The sequence below is a fragment of the Tiliqua scincoides genome, chromosome 4, assembly GCF_035046505.1.
Source record: "Tiliqua scincoides isolate rTilSci1 chromosome 4, rTilSci1.hap2, whole genome shotgun sequence".
NCBI lineage: Eukaryota > Metazoa > Chordata > Lepidosauria > Squamata > Scincidae > Tiliqua > Tiliqua scincoides.
In genome coordinates this window covers 202,999,453-203,019,223 of record NC_089824.1, presented here as the reverse complement: position 1 = coordinate 203,019,223, position 19,771 = coordinate 202,999,453, and the positions used below count along the sequence as shown (strand labels likewise).

Below are 19,771 nucleotides of genomic sequence, written 5' to 3'. Positions count from 1 at the left end.
CTTCTGAAATTTTTAAAAAATTCTCCCAAACCTGATAGTAAGATATGCAACAGCAACTAGACCAGGGTAGTCAAGCTTTCAGCTTGAGGGCTCCTAGACATTTAACAGTTGTGTAGACCAGCATTTCTCAAACTTTGAGGGAACTTTACTCCCTCAGAAAGTCCTTGCAGGAGAGGGGCTAGGGCCATGCAGCAATCCTGGGGGGGCGGCGGCAAAGGGGTGCTTTGTACTTATGTTTAACTGGATAGGACTGCTGGAGTCTGCATGTGAGGAGCCCTGTGCAGCACTCCCCGAAGCTTGGAACATTCAGAAAAAGTGGGCGCAAAGCACTTCCATTTGCAGGAGGTGCTTCGCTCCTGCTTATCTGAATGTTCCAAGCCTCAGGAAGAGCTGTGCAGGGCTCCCTGCACCTCCTAGAGACTCCAGAAGACCTGTCTAGTTAAATATAAATACAAAGCACCCCCCTTGCTCCCCCCTTAGCGAAGTGATCCTGGGGATTGTGTCACTGCCTCCCTTAAAGGAACAGGGGAAGTGTTACACGACCCACCAGTTCGTGTACACCAGAAAACCACTGGTGTACACACACAATCATCTACACCAGGGATCTCCAAACCCATGCCCAGGCACCAGATGTGGCCCATCACAAGCCCCTATCTGGCCTGTGGCCAGCCTCTGGTGCCCTTACAGCCTCTGGTCCACTCAACCAGAGCTGTGTTCCAATTGTGTCCAGGAGGTGTTCTGAAGGCCTAAAAACATCACTTCATGGTTTTCTTGAAAACCCAGAAGTAATTTTTTGTGACCTCTGAAGGCCTTATAGAAGGGAAGGCTTTCTGAGAGTTGGGGAGGCGTCCACAGCCCTCAGAACATGATCCTGGTGATGTGCTGGTTCTGAGGTATCTACTGCTGTATATTTAAGTAGGCTGCTTGTGGGGTGGGGGAATGAGGGTCCATTTAAGTGTGTGCTTTATTTCTGTGGTTTGTGTTGGTGCTTGGAGAAAACCTGGAAATTTGAGTCCATTGATGCTTTCATCCAAGTTCCATCTCTAATGTATTGATTTAAATTTTATATTTAAAAAAATTTTCCCAGCCCTCAACACTGTGCCAGATATTTGATGCTGCCCTCTGGTTGAAAAGTTTGGAGACCTCTACACAATTGTTAAAGGTCGGGAGCCCTAAAGTTGAAAACTTGGCCACCCCTGAACTAGATAAATGCTCCAATCCAGAGCACCTTGCATGAACATAAGATCTGATACACACACAGTTTCTGTGTATGTGCACAAGCTTCCATGCTGACTTTGATGCTAAGGTTAGCTACACATATATGGGGATGGTGCATGCAGAGTTTTGGTGAATTTATTCTTTTAACCAAGTAGGTTACTGCAATTTTAAAATCATATAAAACATCCACTAACAAACATACAAAAAAATTAAAATAATGGGGAAGCTCTTTCACACATCGAGACTCAATGTGTCCTTTTGAACACACTCACAGGGTTCTGGACAAGAGTCTAATGTCTTGAAGCACAACTTAACATTACTGAAGTTAAACACAATACCTGGTAGACAAAATGGGCAGTATTTAAACTTGTGTTCAGGATAGTAGCAGCTTATGGGAAATAACAGAACAATTTCTGCACTAAAACTGTTTCCCTAAGGATTAAAAAAATCACAGAAATGCAAGCTTCTGCAAAATGAAGCTGAACTTTCATTACAAAGCAAATAATCAAAATAGTAAGTTTACTTATTCAGGAGGAATAAGATTTCAGTATGCAATGAAAATAGTAAAAAAAAACAACAAAACACCCACACACCACTCTGCTTCAGATGTTTTGGCCTGCCTTTCTATAGAAAGATCATGTTCTGACTCACTACAACTTGATTAAAACTAAAAAAAAAAAGGTTATCTCCCTCCATTATGTGACGTGTAACTGAGAAAATGTGGTATGTCTGACCTCCAATTATGAATACTGATATGAAAGAAACTGCCTAGAAAATAAATACACATTTGTTATCAGCAAAGGAATTAAATGCAACACACCTGCTTAATTTCCACAAATAATTTTGGATATTATATATCATCAGATTACTCTGCTGATAGACATTTAAAAAACACAAAAAACAACATATTCAGGACAACACTGAGGCTTCATTAAAAGTTAACCAAGTGTCCCAGAGCAGAGGCTCTTTCATTGAAAAGAGAGATTATATTTAAAAAATCCACAAATCGCTATGACAGCTAAAAAGTCTGTTTTGTCATCAAATTGCCCTCTATAAAAAAAGTAACAAAGTGCACACTTAAGGTGTAGAGAAAATATTAAAAGGCTGGTAAAACATGAACAAATTATCTTTTAAAACGCCATTACTGAAAACTGTAATTGTCAGAGAGCAATGAAAAGAGGATGAGGGCCACAGTTACCCAACTTCAAAACCATTTAAATAAACAAAAAAAAATCTATTTGGACAACTTTGACTAAACTGAGTATACAGAAGTTATCTTTGTTAAATATTTAGCTTCACAAACTCTTCAAAAATGAGTTAGTGACCTACAAAAGTCATATATATAGTACAACATCTTGAGATCATATTTACAAAACATATTCACAAAGAGAATTTCTCTTCAGACTGTAATGCCTTTGCCTTGAATATAATGAAGCGTAATGGCGAAAAGATTTATGCTTATTGCTCAAATTTCCACATAAGAGACATTATGTAATAGTAATTTTGACTGAACCTGAACAAGGGCATGAACACATCTATTTTTAGATCCATCAACTCATCACTAAAGATATTGCATTGATCCATTCATACAGCATTTCATAAAGTGCACAGAGCTGCACATCAGCATGGAAATATTTATCATGATTATACATTTCTTCTCTCTCCACAACCCTCTGGAATCAAAGGGCAAGGTTTAGAGTCTGGGACAATTCATTTCAATTGCCACTTGCATGTCAGAGTTTGAACACCTCAGAGTAAAGTTTAACAGCAGCATGATGATTTGGGGTTGGAGGTTGTTTTAAATCAAGGCCAGGAACTACATTCATTCAGAGGCTCTACTAGAAAACTCAGGCTATTAACCAAGGTTTCTGCAGGCACTTTGGGCTGCCTGTAGTTAAGGGCTTTGGATAGCTACAGTAAATAGAAGTGGTATACACAGAATCTACCCATCACATTTACTCAACTGCCATTGCCAAATTCACATTGCTAGAGGCAGAGTGGCAAAAAAAAATATTTTCGTTTGACCTTTTTTTGTACACCACATTACAGTAATAGATACTTTGCTTCTACTCTTCCTCCCCTCTCCCCAAATTCATAACTTATGAAGTCACTCTGGACATCTTCATGTAAGAGAAGTGATAATTCCATAAGGCTGGTACATGTTGCCATGATGCAGGCATGAGCTCTCTTCTGTAATACTAATTCACCACCATCCTTAGCATCTGCCTGTTAGGTGTCTGTAGTTGTAGGTGTCAGCAGTATTTCTGATGGGAGGGAGAAAAAAAAAAGAGTATAGGAGACATACTTTGCCTTCCAGCAAAATTTATGCTGGACTAAGGAATAAAGTGTAATAAGTACTATACTGGAGTCAGTACATTAGAGAACAGGGTGAGTTTTGATGGAAAAAAGATAGTAGATATCCAGTGCCCTAAGATCTCCTGTGGCTTCCTTAAAGTCATCTACGTATTTTGAATAGATGAGATCCTGTAATGTTTGACAGGCAACACCTGTTCCATTGCAGATTTCACTGTTTGGTGTACAGCCAATGATAACTCAGCAGTGGAAAGCTGAGAGGGGTGAGAAAAGGGCAACTATGCAAGTGAAATCTCTTTTCTAAATTAGGAGGTAAAAAAATATTTAGAGGCACCTATGCGTGTTTTTCAAATACTAGCATTATCAGTAGCTGAACGTATCGAACTGCCACAAGTTTTGCATTTCGAAAACCAATTATGATCATCTTACCTGATCAGGACCCATGGGCATTCCAGACATAGGTAAAGTATTAATATTCATTTGTCCCATGTGACCACCATTGCTATTCATATGCATCATATTGTACGTTGCAGGATTTCCTGCGTGGCTAAACTGCTGCTGTGTAAAAGAACTAGAAGGTAAAAGAACAAATACATATTTCAGAGGCACTCAAGTAAGCGCTTACCCCCTTCCCTCCTCCTCTCTACTGCAACTAGTACCGTACAAGGACACTGGCAATAAACAGTTATCAGCACTGCATAAGAACTTGATGCTCCTCATATGGATAATCTTAGATTGGGATACTCAGAGATATTTCTTGTAGCATTTTTCACAATTTAGAAACAGTCTTACAAAATGGAATCTGGTTTTCCTTTGTTTCCTGAAGTTCAGAATGGATTTTATTCAAAGTCTGTAAAAGTATACAGTAGTCCCTTGTTACCCACTGGGGATCCATTCTTCCCACGGATACAGATATCCACTGGGGTCTGCGTAAAACATTTTTTAAAAGTAATAAAGTTTGTTTAAAAGCATTTCTTACCTTTTCCAAACATTTCTGCAATGCATTTTGAGGCACACTAGGGCCAAGGGAAGGGGGTCACAGGCCTTGGTGCAATATGGAAATGGCTTCCAGGAGACTGTCCTGCAGTCAGTGCGATTTGCAGCACCAAGGTAAGGAATGCTTTTTTAAAAGTATTTTTTCACTTTTTAAAACATTTTTAAAGGGAATTTTTAAAAAAAGACATCTGGCTCAACCTGGAAGTGGCTTCCAGGAGTGCCAAAGACTGTCCCCAGTTATCCGTGGGCGGTCAAGTCTGCGGGTGCCGACGGACCTTTGTACACCTATCGCTCCACTGTACAGCAAGGCATCAAATGGACTTACATTGCTTCGGCACCTTGAACATATCTAAGACCAGGCTTTTCAACCTTGCTGAGAATTTGACCTTTCCCAACTAGTATCTTGTCTCTTTATTTCCTAGAAAACCAACACCTCTCTGGGTGGGCAGTCCCTCCTATCTCCAGAATGCTTACAGCCTGCCTCCTCAAGAAGTCAATCTCTGTGTGTATTGTTCAATTGTATCTGAGAAGAATAATAGATTAACACATATCCTGATTGTGAAACCTATCCATAGTCTTTTTCAAACAATTTCCAGTAATTATCTTGATTAGCTTGTGGCAATATAATAATGATCACCTTCATCAAGCAAAACACACACACACACAGGCTGCAATCCTAACCACAATTTCTGGAGAGTAAGACTCATTGAACAAAATAGGAATTACTTCTGAGTAGACCTGGTGAGGATTGTGCTGACACACACACACCCAAGAATAAAGTGCCATGTTTTTGTGAAATATGCACACTGAACCCAAGATTTTAGTATCTTCTGTAGTATAGAGGATTTTGTTGAGGAATCTGTACAAGATGTAACCAACTTCAGAGTAATATGCTTAAAAACACATACAGTTGAGCACCTTAGAACTGCATCCTTCAATCTAAACTTGAGCACCTGAGACATCCATAATTCATATACCCCTTTTGGGGGGAACAACATGTATATTTTCTACTCTCACCTGCTCCTAGCCATGGTTCCTGATGGCCAGCCCTTAATCTCAGGAGACTGATACATTGGTGCGGCCTGAGGATGCTGCATCATGGGATTTTGAGGCGGTCCTATTCTTTGACCCATCATGGAATTAGGAGGGCTGGATACCCTGCTAAAGGCAGGATCTGACTGCTGGCTCATTCCTTACAAAGCAAATAAGATAACAGTTTTGTGGCTATTATTAAACAGTAATGATTTTAGCTATTTCTGTGGAGGAAGGAAAGTGCCTTGCATCAAAAGCTTCTTTCACAAATAAATTATAGAGCAGCTAGAATATTTTACCCAAGGGAAGAACCCACCATGGAAAGGGATAAATGTTTCATATTCTGTATGGACTCTGCTCAGTTTCAGCAGGTGCACTGATCATGCTAGACCTGTGCAGAGGCTACAGTGAAGCTCTTGTTCATCCCCACCTAGCATGAATGGTGTGGTATAGTCCAGAAAGAACTCTTGGCAATTCTGTGGAGCTGAATGAAGTTTGCTCCTAATTCATCAAATGTTGCACTGACTTACTGGATGAAAAGTCTGTATAACCTTTGAGATGTAAATTACTTTTTTCCTACTTGTGGTAAACTTGAAGAATTTGGCTTTCCAACTTGCAGAATTTTTCTTGACCTTTAAATGGTCTTACATAAGGCACTTAGAAACATGACAAAGATGTCCCTCTTTGGGTAGAGATGGTATCAGAAGGTTGGCCCTCTTTGGGTAGAGATGGTATCAGAGAACTGTACATTAGTTTCCTGCTTAGTGTTGAAGTCCTGTCTAGGCAGCTTCCAAAGTAACCCAAGTTGGAACCCAACTAAAATCAAACACCTCTGCTGCCTCACATGTAGCGTCCCTGCTTTCCTCAACTTCATTTGGTTCCTCACCAAGGACTTAGGGCCCAATCCTATCCAATTTTTGAGTGCCAGTGCAGCCATACACATGGGCATGCACTGCATCCTGTGGTAGGGGGCCGTCACCGAGGCCTCCTCAAGGTATGGGAACATTTGTTTCCTTACCTCAAGGCTGCATTGCGGCTGCATTAGTGCTGGAAACTTGGATAGGATTGGGCAATTAGTCATCTAATAAAAAGTTCACTAAAATCAATATATAGATTTTTGCTGTTTTGTTAAGCAATGAAAACAAAACCTTAGGTATGACAGACCAGATTCACTGATATTCCAATATTAAATGTTTGTGGTTTGCTTTTGGATTGCTCCAGCAGAGACAGAGGAATGACTTGCCTACATATATGACAAAAGGATACTTCATCATTCAAATAAAAATTACACAACCAAGGTGAAGAGAGTCACTTTTATATGATTGTGCAGATATGGATAATCAATTGTACAGAATATCTGTATTCCTACAATTATATTTTAGATCAGTGTTTTCTCAACCTGCTGTACCAGTTCACATTAGTTCAACTGTTGGAAGTACCATCAGAAGTAACTGGCGATCACATCATCACCAGTTACCTCAGGTTGGGAGGCCAGATGCAACATGACAAACACCAGTAAGAGGCTCAGGGCAGACAGGAGGGTTTTTTCGAGAGTGCAAAAAGTGTACTCTGGAGCTTTTTTGCTGAGCCAAGTCTCCTTTTCCATCGAGCCAAGCCTCTTACCCATTTGTCACATTGCGTTGCTAGTCTCACTGCCAGGTGGTGGGCATCCAGAGGTCCCGCAAGTACCACTGGACACCACCTCAAGTACCACTGGTTCAGAAACACTGTTTTAGACCACTACATTGCAGAATAGTTCTCATCTAAGTTCATCTTTTCTTCACCCCAAAACGTCCTGCTTACATTTACAATTCTTTTTTTTGTTTCTATGAAAAGCTTTCTCTTCCATGTCCAACGTAATTTAGAAGATTTAGGTGAATGGGATTCTAAGGACAAAAAGAAATATCAGAAAATTGAAATGGTGGATCAAGTACCATAATTTGATGAGTATGAAAATTGCTGGGGTGGGACTGCAGCCATTGGAGGGCCTGCAACACCACCATCCATACTTCCTGAGGCAGTCACATTTGGAGGAGGGCTGAAAGCCTGAGGTTGTTGCTGTTGCTGCTGCAATATAATTGCCATTCTTTGTTGTCTGATGTGGTGACTTATCAACTCTCTGTTTCGCTGAGTCACCATTTGAGCATTAAGGAAGCCCTGCTGCTAGCAGAAGCAGAAAAAAAAAAGTTAATTGAAGAATACAAAGCCAGGGGCATTCAGAACAATAATTATTTAGTATCCTATGCATAAGTTAACAATGAAGTTTCATATCAAATGGCTCAGTACTGCACATGTATTTCTCTGTAAAAAAAACTGTTCAGGAACAGTAGGAAGCCACACATTAGTTCTTCAGTCTACTTGTCAACAATGATGAGCATCTGACTATTCTTGAATATATTTTCTGCACTTGGCCCTACGCTCCTCACAACTTATGGGATACCCATTTGTGTCTACAGATGAAGTATACTGCCAGATATCACCTATTGCCTACAAAAACAGGGGTTACACCATCACTGAAATAGGACTACTGAAGAGGCAGGGTTGGAAATTGAGAAGATCAGGGCAGTAGAAGGAGAGATGTAGTTGGATGAGAAGCTGAGAAAAGGAAAACCCAAAAAAGCAACGGAATGGAAGACAACCCCACAATCTTATTTGAAGCAGTGCTATGTAAATAGATATGGTGTCAATGACTCACTTGTGACCCCATTTGAGGAAGCATAACTGGTCTCATTACTGATGCACCACCAGGGTTGGGATTCTCCATTTTTATATCAAGCGTTTGACGTGTCTGATTCAAAAACTTAACAAGAAATAGAGAGTGGTGTCAAGATACACTGAACAGATTTTTACAACACACACTCCAAGTACAAATCTAGATAAGTAGACAGGTAAGCCTATGGGTTAGCTTTCATTTGATGCTTCAGAATTACTAGGAAAACTAATTCAGAAAACATACATCAATATTTTGATTAAACCTATCCCATAAAGTGTAACAGTGGGCTCTTGTCCAAGAACGCTTATACCACAATAAATCTGTCAGATTTTAAAAGTAGAACAAGATGCTTGCTTTTTCTCAGAAATGACATCACTGAATTTAAGAGCAGCCCAGGAATGAAAAATAATTTCACTGTATACAAAATTATCACTGACAGGACAGGAGGAAATTAAATATATATTTGGATAACATAATTATATTAAAACAAGTGTTCTCTTCAGGAGGGAGCTAAAAGACAGAACATAAGAATACACAAAGTGCCTTTTTGGATCAAGCTACCAGCCTATCTACGAGTACAGCTTCCTGTATCTTACGGGGAACCTTCAGATGCCTTAGGGAGCACTCAAGACAACAAGATACCTGCATCCTATTACTACTCCCTTGCATCTGGCATTCAGAAACAAGCTACCTCTAAAACCCAGAAGCTGCTACGTTTATCATAACTTGTAACCTGTGATGAATGCTCCTCCATCAATTTGCCCAATCCATTTTTAAAGTCATCTAAGCCCAACGCCAACACAACATTCTGTGGAAAGGAGTTCCACAGATTAATTATGCACTGAGTAAAGAAATATTCCCATTTATCTGTTCTGACTCTCCCACCAGTCAATTTTAGTGAGTGCTCCCAGGTTCTTGTATTGTGCAAGGAGGGAAAGAACTACCCTCTATCCACTGTACCTATTCCATGCATAATTTTATGTCTCAGTCATGTCCTCCCCCCGCAGGCACCTTTCTAGGTTGCAGAGCACCAAACATTGTAACCTTTCCTTGTAAGGGAGATGCCAGGCTTCCTAATCATTTTGATTGCTCTCTTCTGCACTTTTATGCTTCCACCATTTCGTTTTTTATACGTGGCAACCAAAATTGCACACAATAGTCCAAATGTGGCCTTACCATCAATATATACAATGGCATAATATTGGCCATTTTATACTCAATCTATATTTTAGTTAGCTCATACACAGAACTGGCCTTCTTCATAGCTGCCGCACACTGGGTCAGCACTTCCATTGAGCTGTCCACCCCTTCCCCCAGATCTCTCTCCTGACCTGTCAGCATGTGTGTGTGAAATTTTGATTTCTTGACCCAACGTGCATCATTTTATGCTTACTTACAGTGAAGCGCATCTGCCATTTTGCTGCCTATTCCCCAGTTGGGATAGATCATTCTGGAGTTCTTAACAATGTTATTTAGCCTTCACCACTTGGAAAAGTTTCACAACATCTGCAAACTTGGCCACCTCACTGCTTATCCCCAACACCAGGTCATTTATGAACAAACTGAAAAGTGCCTGTCCCAAGACTGCTCCTTGGGGTACACTGCTTTTCACCATTCTCTATTATGAAAATTGTCCATTTACACCCAATATGTTTCCTGTTCTTCAACCAATTCCTAATTCATAAGAGGACCTGCCCTCTTATTCCAGACTGGTTTTCTCAGGAGCCTTTGGTGTGGGGCATGGTAAACACCTTCTGAAAATCGAGCTATCAATAGGTTCACCCACATTCCCAATGAACATATTACCTGCTGTCCCTGAAGCCTCTGTTGGAGCTGCATGCGAAGCTGCTTTGGTGTGTTTGTTCTAGGCCTCATGACATTCGCTCTGGGATGCATACTTTGCAGTGGAAAATTGCTCTGTTGATTCATCACTGAATTAAAGGCTGGCTGTTGACCCTGCATGCTACTAAAACCTCCAGGCATTGCTGCTCCCTGCCCTTGATAGGGCTGACCATATATTGGCAGCTTCTGGTCAATCATAACAGCAGACTCCTGGCTATGAAACGATTCTTGTTTTGGTTCCAAAGCTTGACCCTTTAAAAATAACAGAGACCCTGGAAGTAGTTCACATAGTGCAAAATGTTAACACTGTGCTGAAATGTTTTGTTTTATACAGGTGAGGCCTCAGTATCTATGGATTTGACTCACCACTGATATCACGATCCACCTTTAAATGCCTTGTAACAAGGAAAAAAGCATCAAAATTCAATTTCCTACTTTTGCACTGTTAAACCGCACTAGTTGCAAGCTTCTCACGGTTAAAGTTAGCTTTAAAGATGCATTCTGGGACGACAATGGAGAAGCAAGAAACCTGGAAGTGAATCTTTGAAGTTATTTTTTCACTGATTTGGTATCCACTGATTTTTTTTATCCACTGGGGGTTCTGGAATAGAACCCCAGTGGATAACAAGGCACAAACTGTATTGCTTGAAAGGGGGCTAGTGGTGATCGATGTTTTTGGGAACCACTCCCCTTGTTTTAAAGGGGAAAAAAGCCCATGATTTTCAGACCCAGTACAGAAAGGCACTGACACAGGCAAGCAATAGCTACTGGCGCCTATTCAAGAATTTGATACCATTTGGAAATTGCCAGAATTCTCCAGGAACTCTGTTGACATAATCAAGGTGTCTAGTAACTGCCAATTCTTTAAGTTCTCTTGTGTTATACAATTACAGAGTCCATGAAAGCCCAAACTTGAGCCTCTGGATTACCTCCACCCAAGATTACATACATAATTATCAATGGTTAATCAGCGTGCATGGCAATTCACAACAGAAGACAGAAGTTGAGAAGTTCACAACTTAAAACAGACTCAAGGGAAACAGAGGAAAGCAAAGACAATGGTCACTCAGAATTGTTCAATTGTCAGTAATCACTACAGAGCAGTATTTGTAGAAATGGGCAGTGCTGTTTTGATTCAAAGAAATGCAAATAATTTTTAGATGAGAGAACCTGGCTTCATATGAGAGAACCACCTTCTCACCATTACTCCTTCCCCATAGGGTACTGTGGTATTGGCTTGCATCAAAAAGAGCACAAGCTTAAGTTCACTCCAGGAATAAGGCTTTCTCATTCTCTTCCCCCAAGTGCAGCCCTCTTTGCCCTCATCCCCAATCATTTTTAAGGATTGGGGACCCTTCTGAATGCTTAGAGTGGGGCACAGTAGGCAATAATTTGCATGGGGACCTGATTTTCACCAGTCTGCCCATCTAGCTGCAGCCCTCCACACACCATTACTTTTTGTTTAATTATCAGCAATTTTAAATTACCACCAAAAATTTTAAATTAATTTTTAATACTGTTTTATACTGATTGTAAGTTACTCTGATGGTTCCTTTAATGGAAAGGAATGCTCAGGATATAAGTGCTTTAAATAAAGCAACAAAAAACCCACACCAGAGTGTTTCAAAAAGGCCTCTAACCTTCAACAGAAACTCTGAGGAGGACATAAGGGGCTGCGATAGGGAGATGGGACAAGAAATAGACTTCTGTTTATTTAGCTCTGTATCCAAACTATCATAAGATCTTATCAGGTCTGCATAATATCTAATATACCAAATCAAATGTATATATGGGAACCCAAAAAGGGTTTGACTAACCTCCTGATTTTGCTGTCTGCCTGGGTTTGCAAAAACAGAGTTAATGTAAACAAGCACCTGGCAGGTCCCAAAACATAACCTGGGTTGCATTCAGGATAGTAGGTATAAAATTCTCTTGACAGAGAAGACTCTACTGGTGGACAAGAATCGTTTGTACCTGATACAATTTAGATACATTCAGCAAACTGGAATAAGCACCTTGAGCACATTGGTGACTTACTTGATTTACAAGATCAGGTATTCCTAAAGCTCTATCAATCTCTTCAAGGCTAGTGACATCTGTATTACTCAGCAATGTGTGCAGCTGGTCTAGCAGAGCCCTTTCATCACTCTGTCCATCAACATTTGGAGCCGCATACAATAGGTCATCCAAAGAATTTCTCACTAGTTGCCTAGGAAACCCAAGATGTTTCAGTTAAGATCAGAGCACGTGTACATTCTTATATATAATCATTCAAAGATATCAAGGTTATTCCACCCCATTAGTACTGTAGTCTCACACTTTACACAGGTGTAAGCTATACTGCAAACATAACACATGGACAGAGTCATTTGCCCAGTAATCAAAATACAGTATTGAATGATGTTTCCAGTGTTGTAACTGAGTAAACAGAATCAAGAGATAACATCTAAAGGACAGTATATCTTTATGGGATAAATATCCCTGCCTTATTCAGTGGTCATGTATTCATTTATATTAATTACCATAAGTCCGTATTTGCTGTCATTGTATCTGTATTATATGCCAATAAAGGTCTGTTTGAGTTTGAGCGCTTGATAGAAATTTAAAAATTTACAGTAAAGCCATAATCAACACTGAGACAACATCTGGTAACTTTTCCATGAAAATAGAATTAAAAGCAACCCTGGGTTTGTTCTTAAACAGTTAAAGTCCAACTTATTATGGTGAAAGTCTCCTAGAACTATGTGCGCTTTGGAAAGCAACTACTATATATAAAACATTAGAATAATGTAAAAATTGAGCCACTCTGAATGCTTATTAAGGAGACAGAGCTAGATATAAATTTGCAAATAAATATTTTGTCCTGCTGAATCAGACCAACAGCCTGTCTGGACCATTTTTTTTTATAAAATGACTTTCCCAAGCCCCATATGCCTCTGGAAAGTTTGCAAGCAGGACCTGATGTTGGTGGCCACTCCTTGTTTCCTGCCCTCCCCCACACCTCATTTTTCAATATGACAGATTTCTGGGCACTTTTTTTAGACAAACTGCAGCATTTCTTCTAGAACGGGTGCCTAAACCATGGCTCAGGGGTCACTTGTGGCCCTTGGGGACCCCAATTCAGCCTGCAGGAAGTCCTCAGTCTCCAATGAGCCTCTGGCCCACCAGAGACTTGTTGGAACCTGCACTGGCCAGATACGACTTGGGTGGTTGGGCGGGTTAGGACAGACAAAAGAAAATATTTCTTTACTCAGCGTGTGGTCGGTCTGTGGAACTCCTTGCCACAGGATGTGGTGCTGGCGTCTAGCCTAGACGCCTTTAAAAGGGGATTGGACGAGTTTCTGGAGGAAAAATCCATTATGGGGTACAAGCCATGATGTGTATGCACAACCTCCTGATTTTAGAAATGGGTTAAGTCAGAATGCCAGATGTAGGGGAGGGCACCAGGATGAGGTCTCTTGTTATCTGGTGTGCTCCCTGGGGCATTTGGTGGGCCGCTGTGAGATACAGGAAGCTGGACTAGATGGGCCTATGGCCTAATCCAGTGGGGCTGTTCTTATGTTCTTATGTTCTTATGACTACTCTCAGCGCAAGGGCTGACTATTTGACCTTTCACGGAGCTGCAGTCCGAGGGCTCCCTCCACTGCTTGCTGTTTCACATCTGTGAAGCAGCTGTGGCAGCAAAGGAAAGGCTGGCCTTGCTTTGTGCAAGGTCTTTTATAGGCCTTGAGCTATCACGAGATCTTCATTCATTCATCTAAGTTCCATCTTGAATATACTCATTTATGTAAATTTATTCAAATTTTAAATGTAAATTAATTCTTTTTTTTCCTGGCCCCCAACACAGTGTCAGAGAGATGATGTGGCTAATACTATGTTCTTACCTCTTTCATTCAATTTTATTTTGTTCTAGGTGTGAGCTTTGCTTTAAGATTATTGTAACACAGACTCACTATTAAGAGGGCACAGAAGATTTATTGAGCAGTGAAAATTCTTGAAATCCCAATTTCGTATTTGGAGTGATACAGCACTGGGATTCAAATATCTGAGGGGTTCAGATCTGTGGTTCCCAAATTGGTGGGTCATTATCTTCCAGCCAGGTAGGCACTTGTCCCTGCTCCTTTAAGGGACAGAGAGAGGGGAAAGCAGCAACACAATACCCAGGATCACACTGCTGCAGGGAATAGAAGGGTTTTTTATGTTTTTTTAAACTTACCTGCAGCCACTGCTGCAATCCTGGGGGTCCAGGGAGCCCTGGGGGGGGGGGTGTGCAGGGCTCCCCATGTCTGTAAAAGTCTAAAAAGAAAAAACAGCACTTCTGGTTTTTGCACCAAAATGGGAAGTGCCTGTTTCTTTCTTTTTTTAAAAAAGACTTTTGCAGGCACTTGAAGTCCTGATGTAGGCTCCCCATGTCCTCCAGATCCCCTAGGACTGTGTTGGGTGCAAGTAAGCAGACAACCCCCCTCCCATCCCCAGCAGCAGTGCAATCCTGGGCTTCACATTGCTGCCTTCCTTCCTCCCCAGAACACAGAGTGCTCCCAACCCCTTTTCAGATAATCTCCTGTGGACCTCTAGTAACCTTCTGCGAATGATTGTTTGGAGCCATCACTCACTGTTGTGGTCTTTGCTCTAACATTCACAACATTCAGTGTATCCTGTTATACCATAAGTGTAGCATTCTGTCAGGGCACAGGACCGGGAAAGTCTACATGTGCTAGAATGAAGAGTTCTCAAAATACTCAAGCAGTTAAGAATATTCCATATTAAAACGGAATATCATATTCAAGTTTCTAATGTGTTTCCTATAGAATATTGTATGTATTTGAGCTTGCACATGTATATACACACACACACGCACAGGTCAACTGTTCAAAATTAGAGGTAGGCTTTTGACCTGTCCAATACGTCAAACATGACCATGCCAAAAACCTTCACAGATAATGTCAGTCATGTTTCATAAAACGCTTTTTATTAGATTTATATTTAAGACAAGAATGTTTCTAATTGATTAAATATTCTGATATTAATGAGCATCCCAGCCATTTTCTAACCTCATCTTACCTGCTTTGTGAACCTCGAGGTCCTTGTTCCATAGATAGCATACTGTCAGGCCATGAATTTGACTGGTTAGAGGGTCCTGGGTGTACATAAGGATTCCCTCCCATACCAATACTAATCTCATTTGGCCCTATAAAAGAAACACAAATTTTACTTTTAGGAGGGGGATAGATTTTTACCAGCAATCCAGTAGAACTGGTCAGTATTTATAAAACAAAACAGTTGCCTAATACCACATCATATAATAAAACAAAACTATAAAGTATCAGAACAAAACCAATATACATCTACTTTTAGTATACAAGTAAGTCTGTCTGACCTCAACAGCTGATAAGAAAAACCAGTAAAAAAGTCTTACATTTCCCCCCTAACATGAAGCATATGCTCAAATGAATGTCTGCAAGAAGACAGCGTTAAATTAACATGGACACTTCAACTAAAACAGTGGTTCCTTCCACAATCTAGATATTTTCACCGGATGCACAGATTCCACCACCAGGATGCTTCCACACCTAATCTCAAGAGCGTGAAGAAGGTGCGTGAGCTCAGATATTTCAGGACTAAACTGTTTGTCATTTAGTGGATTCAACTTTAGAGACACACTTGTGTTTAGTTTACATTGACAGACATTGAACGACCATACTAAGATAATGTTCTTAATGAAAAGTCTTGTGTTTATTAAAAGTGACATCATTAATTTAACAAACTCACTCTGAATAAGCACTATGTGAGCCAGATACAAACTAGAGAATTAAGACATTAACTTGCCAAAGGCCACAAAATGCTGTCACTGATAAATTAGATTGAGATTTTTAACAAATTATTAACATTTCCCAGTCCGTCACACTATTATTTATTTATATAACACCATCAACATGCACAGCACTGAAGAGGAGATAGGTCCCGGTCCTGAGTGGTTCACAATGTAATACAGATACAAATGAGACAGAAGAAGAGGGGAATGGTACCAAGGAAGACAGAGAAAGATATGGTAGTGTCTCATGCACATGTACTTGTGCTAAGTTGCAGCACAGTAGAGGGACTGGAGGGCAGTGCCAAAGGCTTCACTGACAACTTGGGTTTAGAGGAGGACTTTGAAGGAAGTAAAAGGGAGTTACTAAAAGATAATGTTCCAAATATAAGGGGCAGCAGGGGAAATGAGGCAGAGCCATTTAAAGGAGCAGGAGACCCACGTGTGATGGAGCTGGAGGGGCAAATACTCACTCATATGAATCATTTGCTGCTGGAGCATGGATCTGTTGCCAGGAACACTATTTGACCTTATGGGCAAACCAGGCACAGATCCTCCCATTGCCGATCTGGAAAGGGATGAGTTGCAGTCTGGTCCTGGTCTTGCCATTGAAGCAGAACTTGTAGGTTCCATCCTGCTAACTTTTGAATTTTGCAAGCTCCATTCATTTGCTGAATGCTGATTCATAGACATATTTCGATTAGATCCACCTAGAAAAGTCAAATGTAAAAAAGTTACCTTTCATACAAAAGCATGCAATAGCTGTAGCAATGTTTACATTCTATTTTGCCCTGAAATTTACTCTGGACAGTATTCAAAGGGCTGGACATATCAGGGCTTTTCAGCCTGCCTAATCCAGAGACCACTCCCCATCCCCACCCAAAAAATCACCTCTGTCTCCTGAAAGGCAGTACTGTCAAGACACACCCCCATACTTATTTCAGGACATGTAAGGAGGTGCAGTGGGCAGGAAGGGATAAAGTGTCCTACTCATGCTCCTCTGGATCTAATCCACTATTATCAATTCTGGTTTGCAAAATAACTGCAAGCCACAATTTTTAACTGAGATATCACAAACAAACAACAGTTAGACATGACTTGAATTGAAACAACTGAATCTCAAGTAAGATACTGTAGTGCAATATAACACTGTAGTGCAATATAACATTAACAGTTAGTTACTTGTCTTCAACAAGAAATGCTAGAAGAATATGACTCATTCTTTCACATTATAATCTATTTTCAGACTAATTCACAATCTTAGGATAAAGTCAAACATTTTTGTTATAATACAAACATCCTTACAGATAATACAAAGTTCTTTATATGGAAATCAACAAACCCATATTTGCGCCAAAATTTTCCTGGTTTTCAATCATTCTTGGACTCCCACCCATCATGTTTTGCTTTTGTAATATGGAGAATGCATTGACACTCCTCACTGATGGGCTTGAACCCACAGATATAGGGCTATCTAAAGACATGGCTCTGTTGAAAGGTGGACGGGTGGTCTGCACCGATTGGGGACTTCTTATACCTGTTGAAGAATTAAGATATACTTGAAATTGTAACACCTTTAAAATTACAAAAAACATGAGCTCCTGTGACTTTCATGATTAGCACCTACTATATAGATTTTTACCGTACATCAAATAAGCCACAGAACTGTCTTTTAATTCAGTGAATTCAGAAAAAATTTAATTCAGTAATCACTGCTGGACATTATCACTGAATATATTTTACCCAGATTGGATAAACAGAATGGTCCAAAAAAGTCTTCATCTAGTTAGTTCAAATAACCATTACCGGGTAAAGTAAGCAGCCCCGCAATGGGGCTACTCACTTTACCGCCAACCAGAAGGTCCGGAGCTCCACAGACCCACCTCCCTCCCTCCTTGGCACGCCTCCCCCCGCCCTCTCTCCACCCCCTGCCGTCCTCCCCCTCCCCGGAACACCTCGTCCCCGCACCCGTCCCCGCTCCCGCTTACCCCCCGCTTACCATGCCATGGCTCGGCAGTCCATGAGACCACCGAGCCGTGGAGGCTGGGCGACCGCCCGGCACTGGGCTAGCAAGGACAGGAGCCGGGCGGTGAGGCTCATGGCAGCACTGAGCCGTGGCACCGAGCCCAGGATTGGCTCTAAACCTCCTTACCCAATGGTGCATTTCCTTGACACAGTTGTTGCTTATTCCCCATATTATTTCCATTTGTAGACATGGGATTACTGCAGAAATCTGAGCTAGTGAGATCACCCAAAATTGCATCTAAATTATCCACCAAGTCTCCACCCATCTGGAAAAGAAAAAACAAACAAAAAATTCAAATTTTATTCTCCAAATTTCTATTTAGAAACTTGTAAGCTCTTACAGATTCAAAATTATGCCTTTGAAATATAATATTGACTTTTAAAAAGAACAGTTGAATAAATATGTGGACAGCTGGATTACTTTACTGAGAAAAAAGAAAGAAAAAAGAGAAAAGGCATGAGATAATATGTGTATCTGTTGTATTCTAGTCCAGTGTTTCTGAAACTGTGGGTCAGGACCCACTAGGTGGGTCGCGAGCCAATTTCAGGTGGGTCCCCATTCATTTCAATATTTTATTTTTAACATGTTAAGACTTGATGCTACCATGGTATGTGACTGCATCTGGGGAAATGTGAAAGATCTGTACTTTGAACAGGCTACTATATTTATGCTTTTTACTCCTGGGTAAGTGTGTGTAGGATTGCAGCCTAGAATTGTTAAATATTTTCCTGCTTGATTATGTCACTTCCTGTCATGACATCACTTCCAGTGGGTCCCGACAGATTCTCATTCTAAAAAGTGGGTCCCGGTGCTAAAACTGAGAGAACCACTGTTCTAGGCTATTCAGAGCACAACCAAGCATATACAAACCAGTTAGGAAGCACAGGCATGCCCCGGTATCCACAGGGGTTTTGTTCTGGGACACACACACACACACACACACACACACACCCCCACACACACACAGTTATGTCAAACCGAAGATACCGGGAATGCCCCACCCCTGCCCTCTGAGGGCGAGGGGAGCCCCCAGCCTCTGCAAGCCTCAGAATGACAGCTTAAAGGGGAAAAAACTACTTCCGGTTTTTTTGTCAAAACCAGAAATTGTGTTTTTATGTCTTTAAAAGTGAGGAAGACCTAGGGAGGGCCTACCCTATGGGGTTACTCAGATCTCCAGCAACTGGCGGATGCCCGAGCAGCCCAGTATAATGCCAGCTGGCCAAAAAGGGAGGGTTAGGGTACAGTGGCTCCTGAGTCTGATCTGTCTCTGTTCTATCCTTCCCCCACCCTGAAACGTCCCCACCTCCCTGCCATTCTCTCCACGCCCCTTGGCACAAACCATGCCTGTTCCAGCAGCCAGGTCTGTGGATACAGTATTGGTGGGGTAGTGCTGCCTACTCACACAGTGTCACAAACATGCTTTAAGGCACATTCACAACACCCTTGGCTGGCGCAGCCATATGTGACACATATGGGCATAAAGGCAAAGAAAATGGTCATGTTATGCTACAATAGGTGAATCTTCTTTACAGAGGGACCACAATTATGGAACTCTCTCATATATTAAGAACTGAACTCTGCCTATTGGACCTTTGGCCAGGGTTTAAACCTTTTAAATTCAGGATCACTTTCACTCTCTGAAAATTGTTTTTGCCACGTTGCTATTATTGTTATGTCTCATGTTGATGTGTTGATACTGATGCTGATGTTTTGTATTGATTATATTTACTGCTGTATTTTATGGTTTTACAATTTGTGATTGTTAGCCACCTTGGTTCCTTATGTTAAGTAGAAAGGCAGGATATAAATGTTTTCAAATAAA

General features: G+C 40.9%; 1 protein-coding gene across 2 annotated transcripts in view; it reads right to left on the bottom strand.

The window, feature by feature from the left end:
• Positions 1-416: 416 nt before the first annotated feature.
• Positions 417-19,771, bottom strand: part of NCOA3 (nuclear receptor coactivator 3) — a 137,725-nt gene continuing 118,370 nt past the window's right edge. Inside the window, exons 15-25 of one of the 2 annotated variants that reach the window (XM_066623433.1) lie at positions 18,076-18,214; positions 17,266-17,460; positions 16,397-16,633; positions 15,176-15,302; positions 12,152-12,323; positions 10,079-10,366; positions 8,255-8,359; positions 7,494-7,722; positions 5,545-5,719; positions 3,961-4,102; positions 417-3,482 (exon numbers count right to left, since the gene is read on the bottom strand). In XM_066623433.1, the coding sequence (XP_066479530.1) occupies positions 3,471-3,482; positions 3,961-4,102; positions 5,545-5,719; positions 7,494-7,722; positions 8,255-8,359; positions 10,079-10,366; positions 12,152-12,323; positions 15,176-15,302; positions 16,397-16,633; positions 17,266-17,460; positions 18,076-18,214 (1,821 nt within the window). In that variant the 3' untranslated portion in view covers positions 417-3,470. The remainder of the gene's footprint in view (positions 3,483-3,960; positions 4,103-5,544; positions 5,720-7,493; positions 7,723-8,254; positions 8,360-10,078; positions 10,367-12,151; positions 12,324-15,175; positions 15,303-16,396; positions 16,634-17,265; positions 17,461-18,075; positions 18,215-19,771) is intronic. The other variant, XM_066623434.1, reaches the window with a different exon arrangement.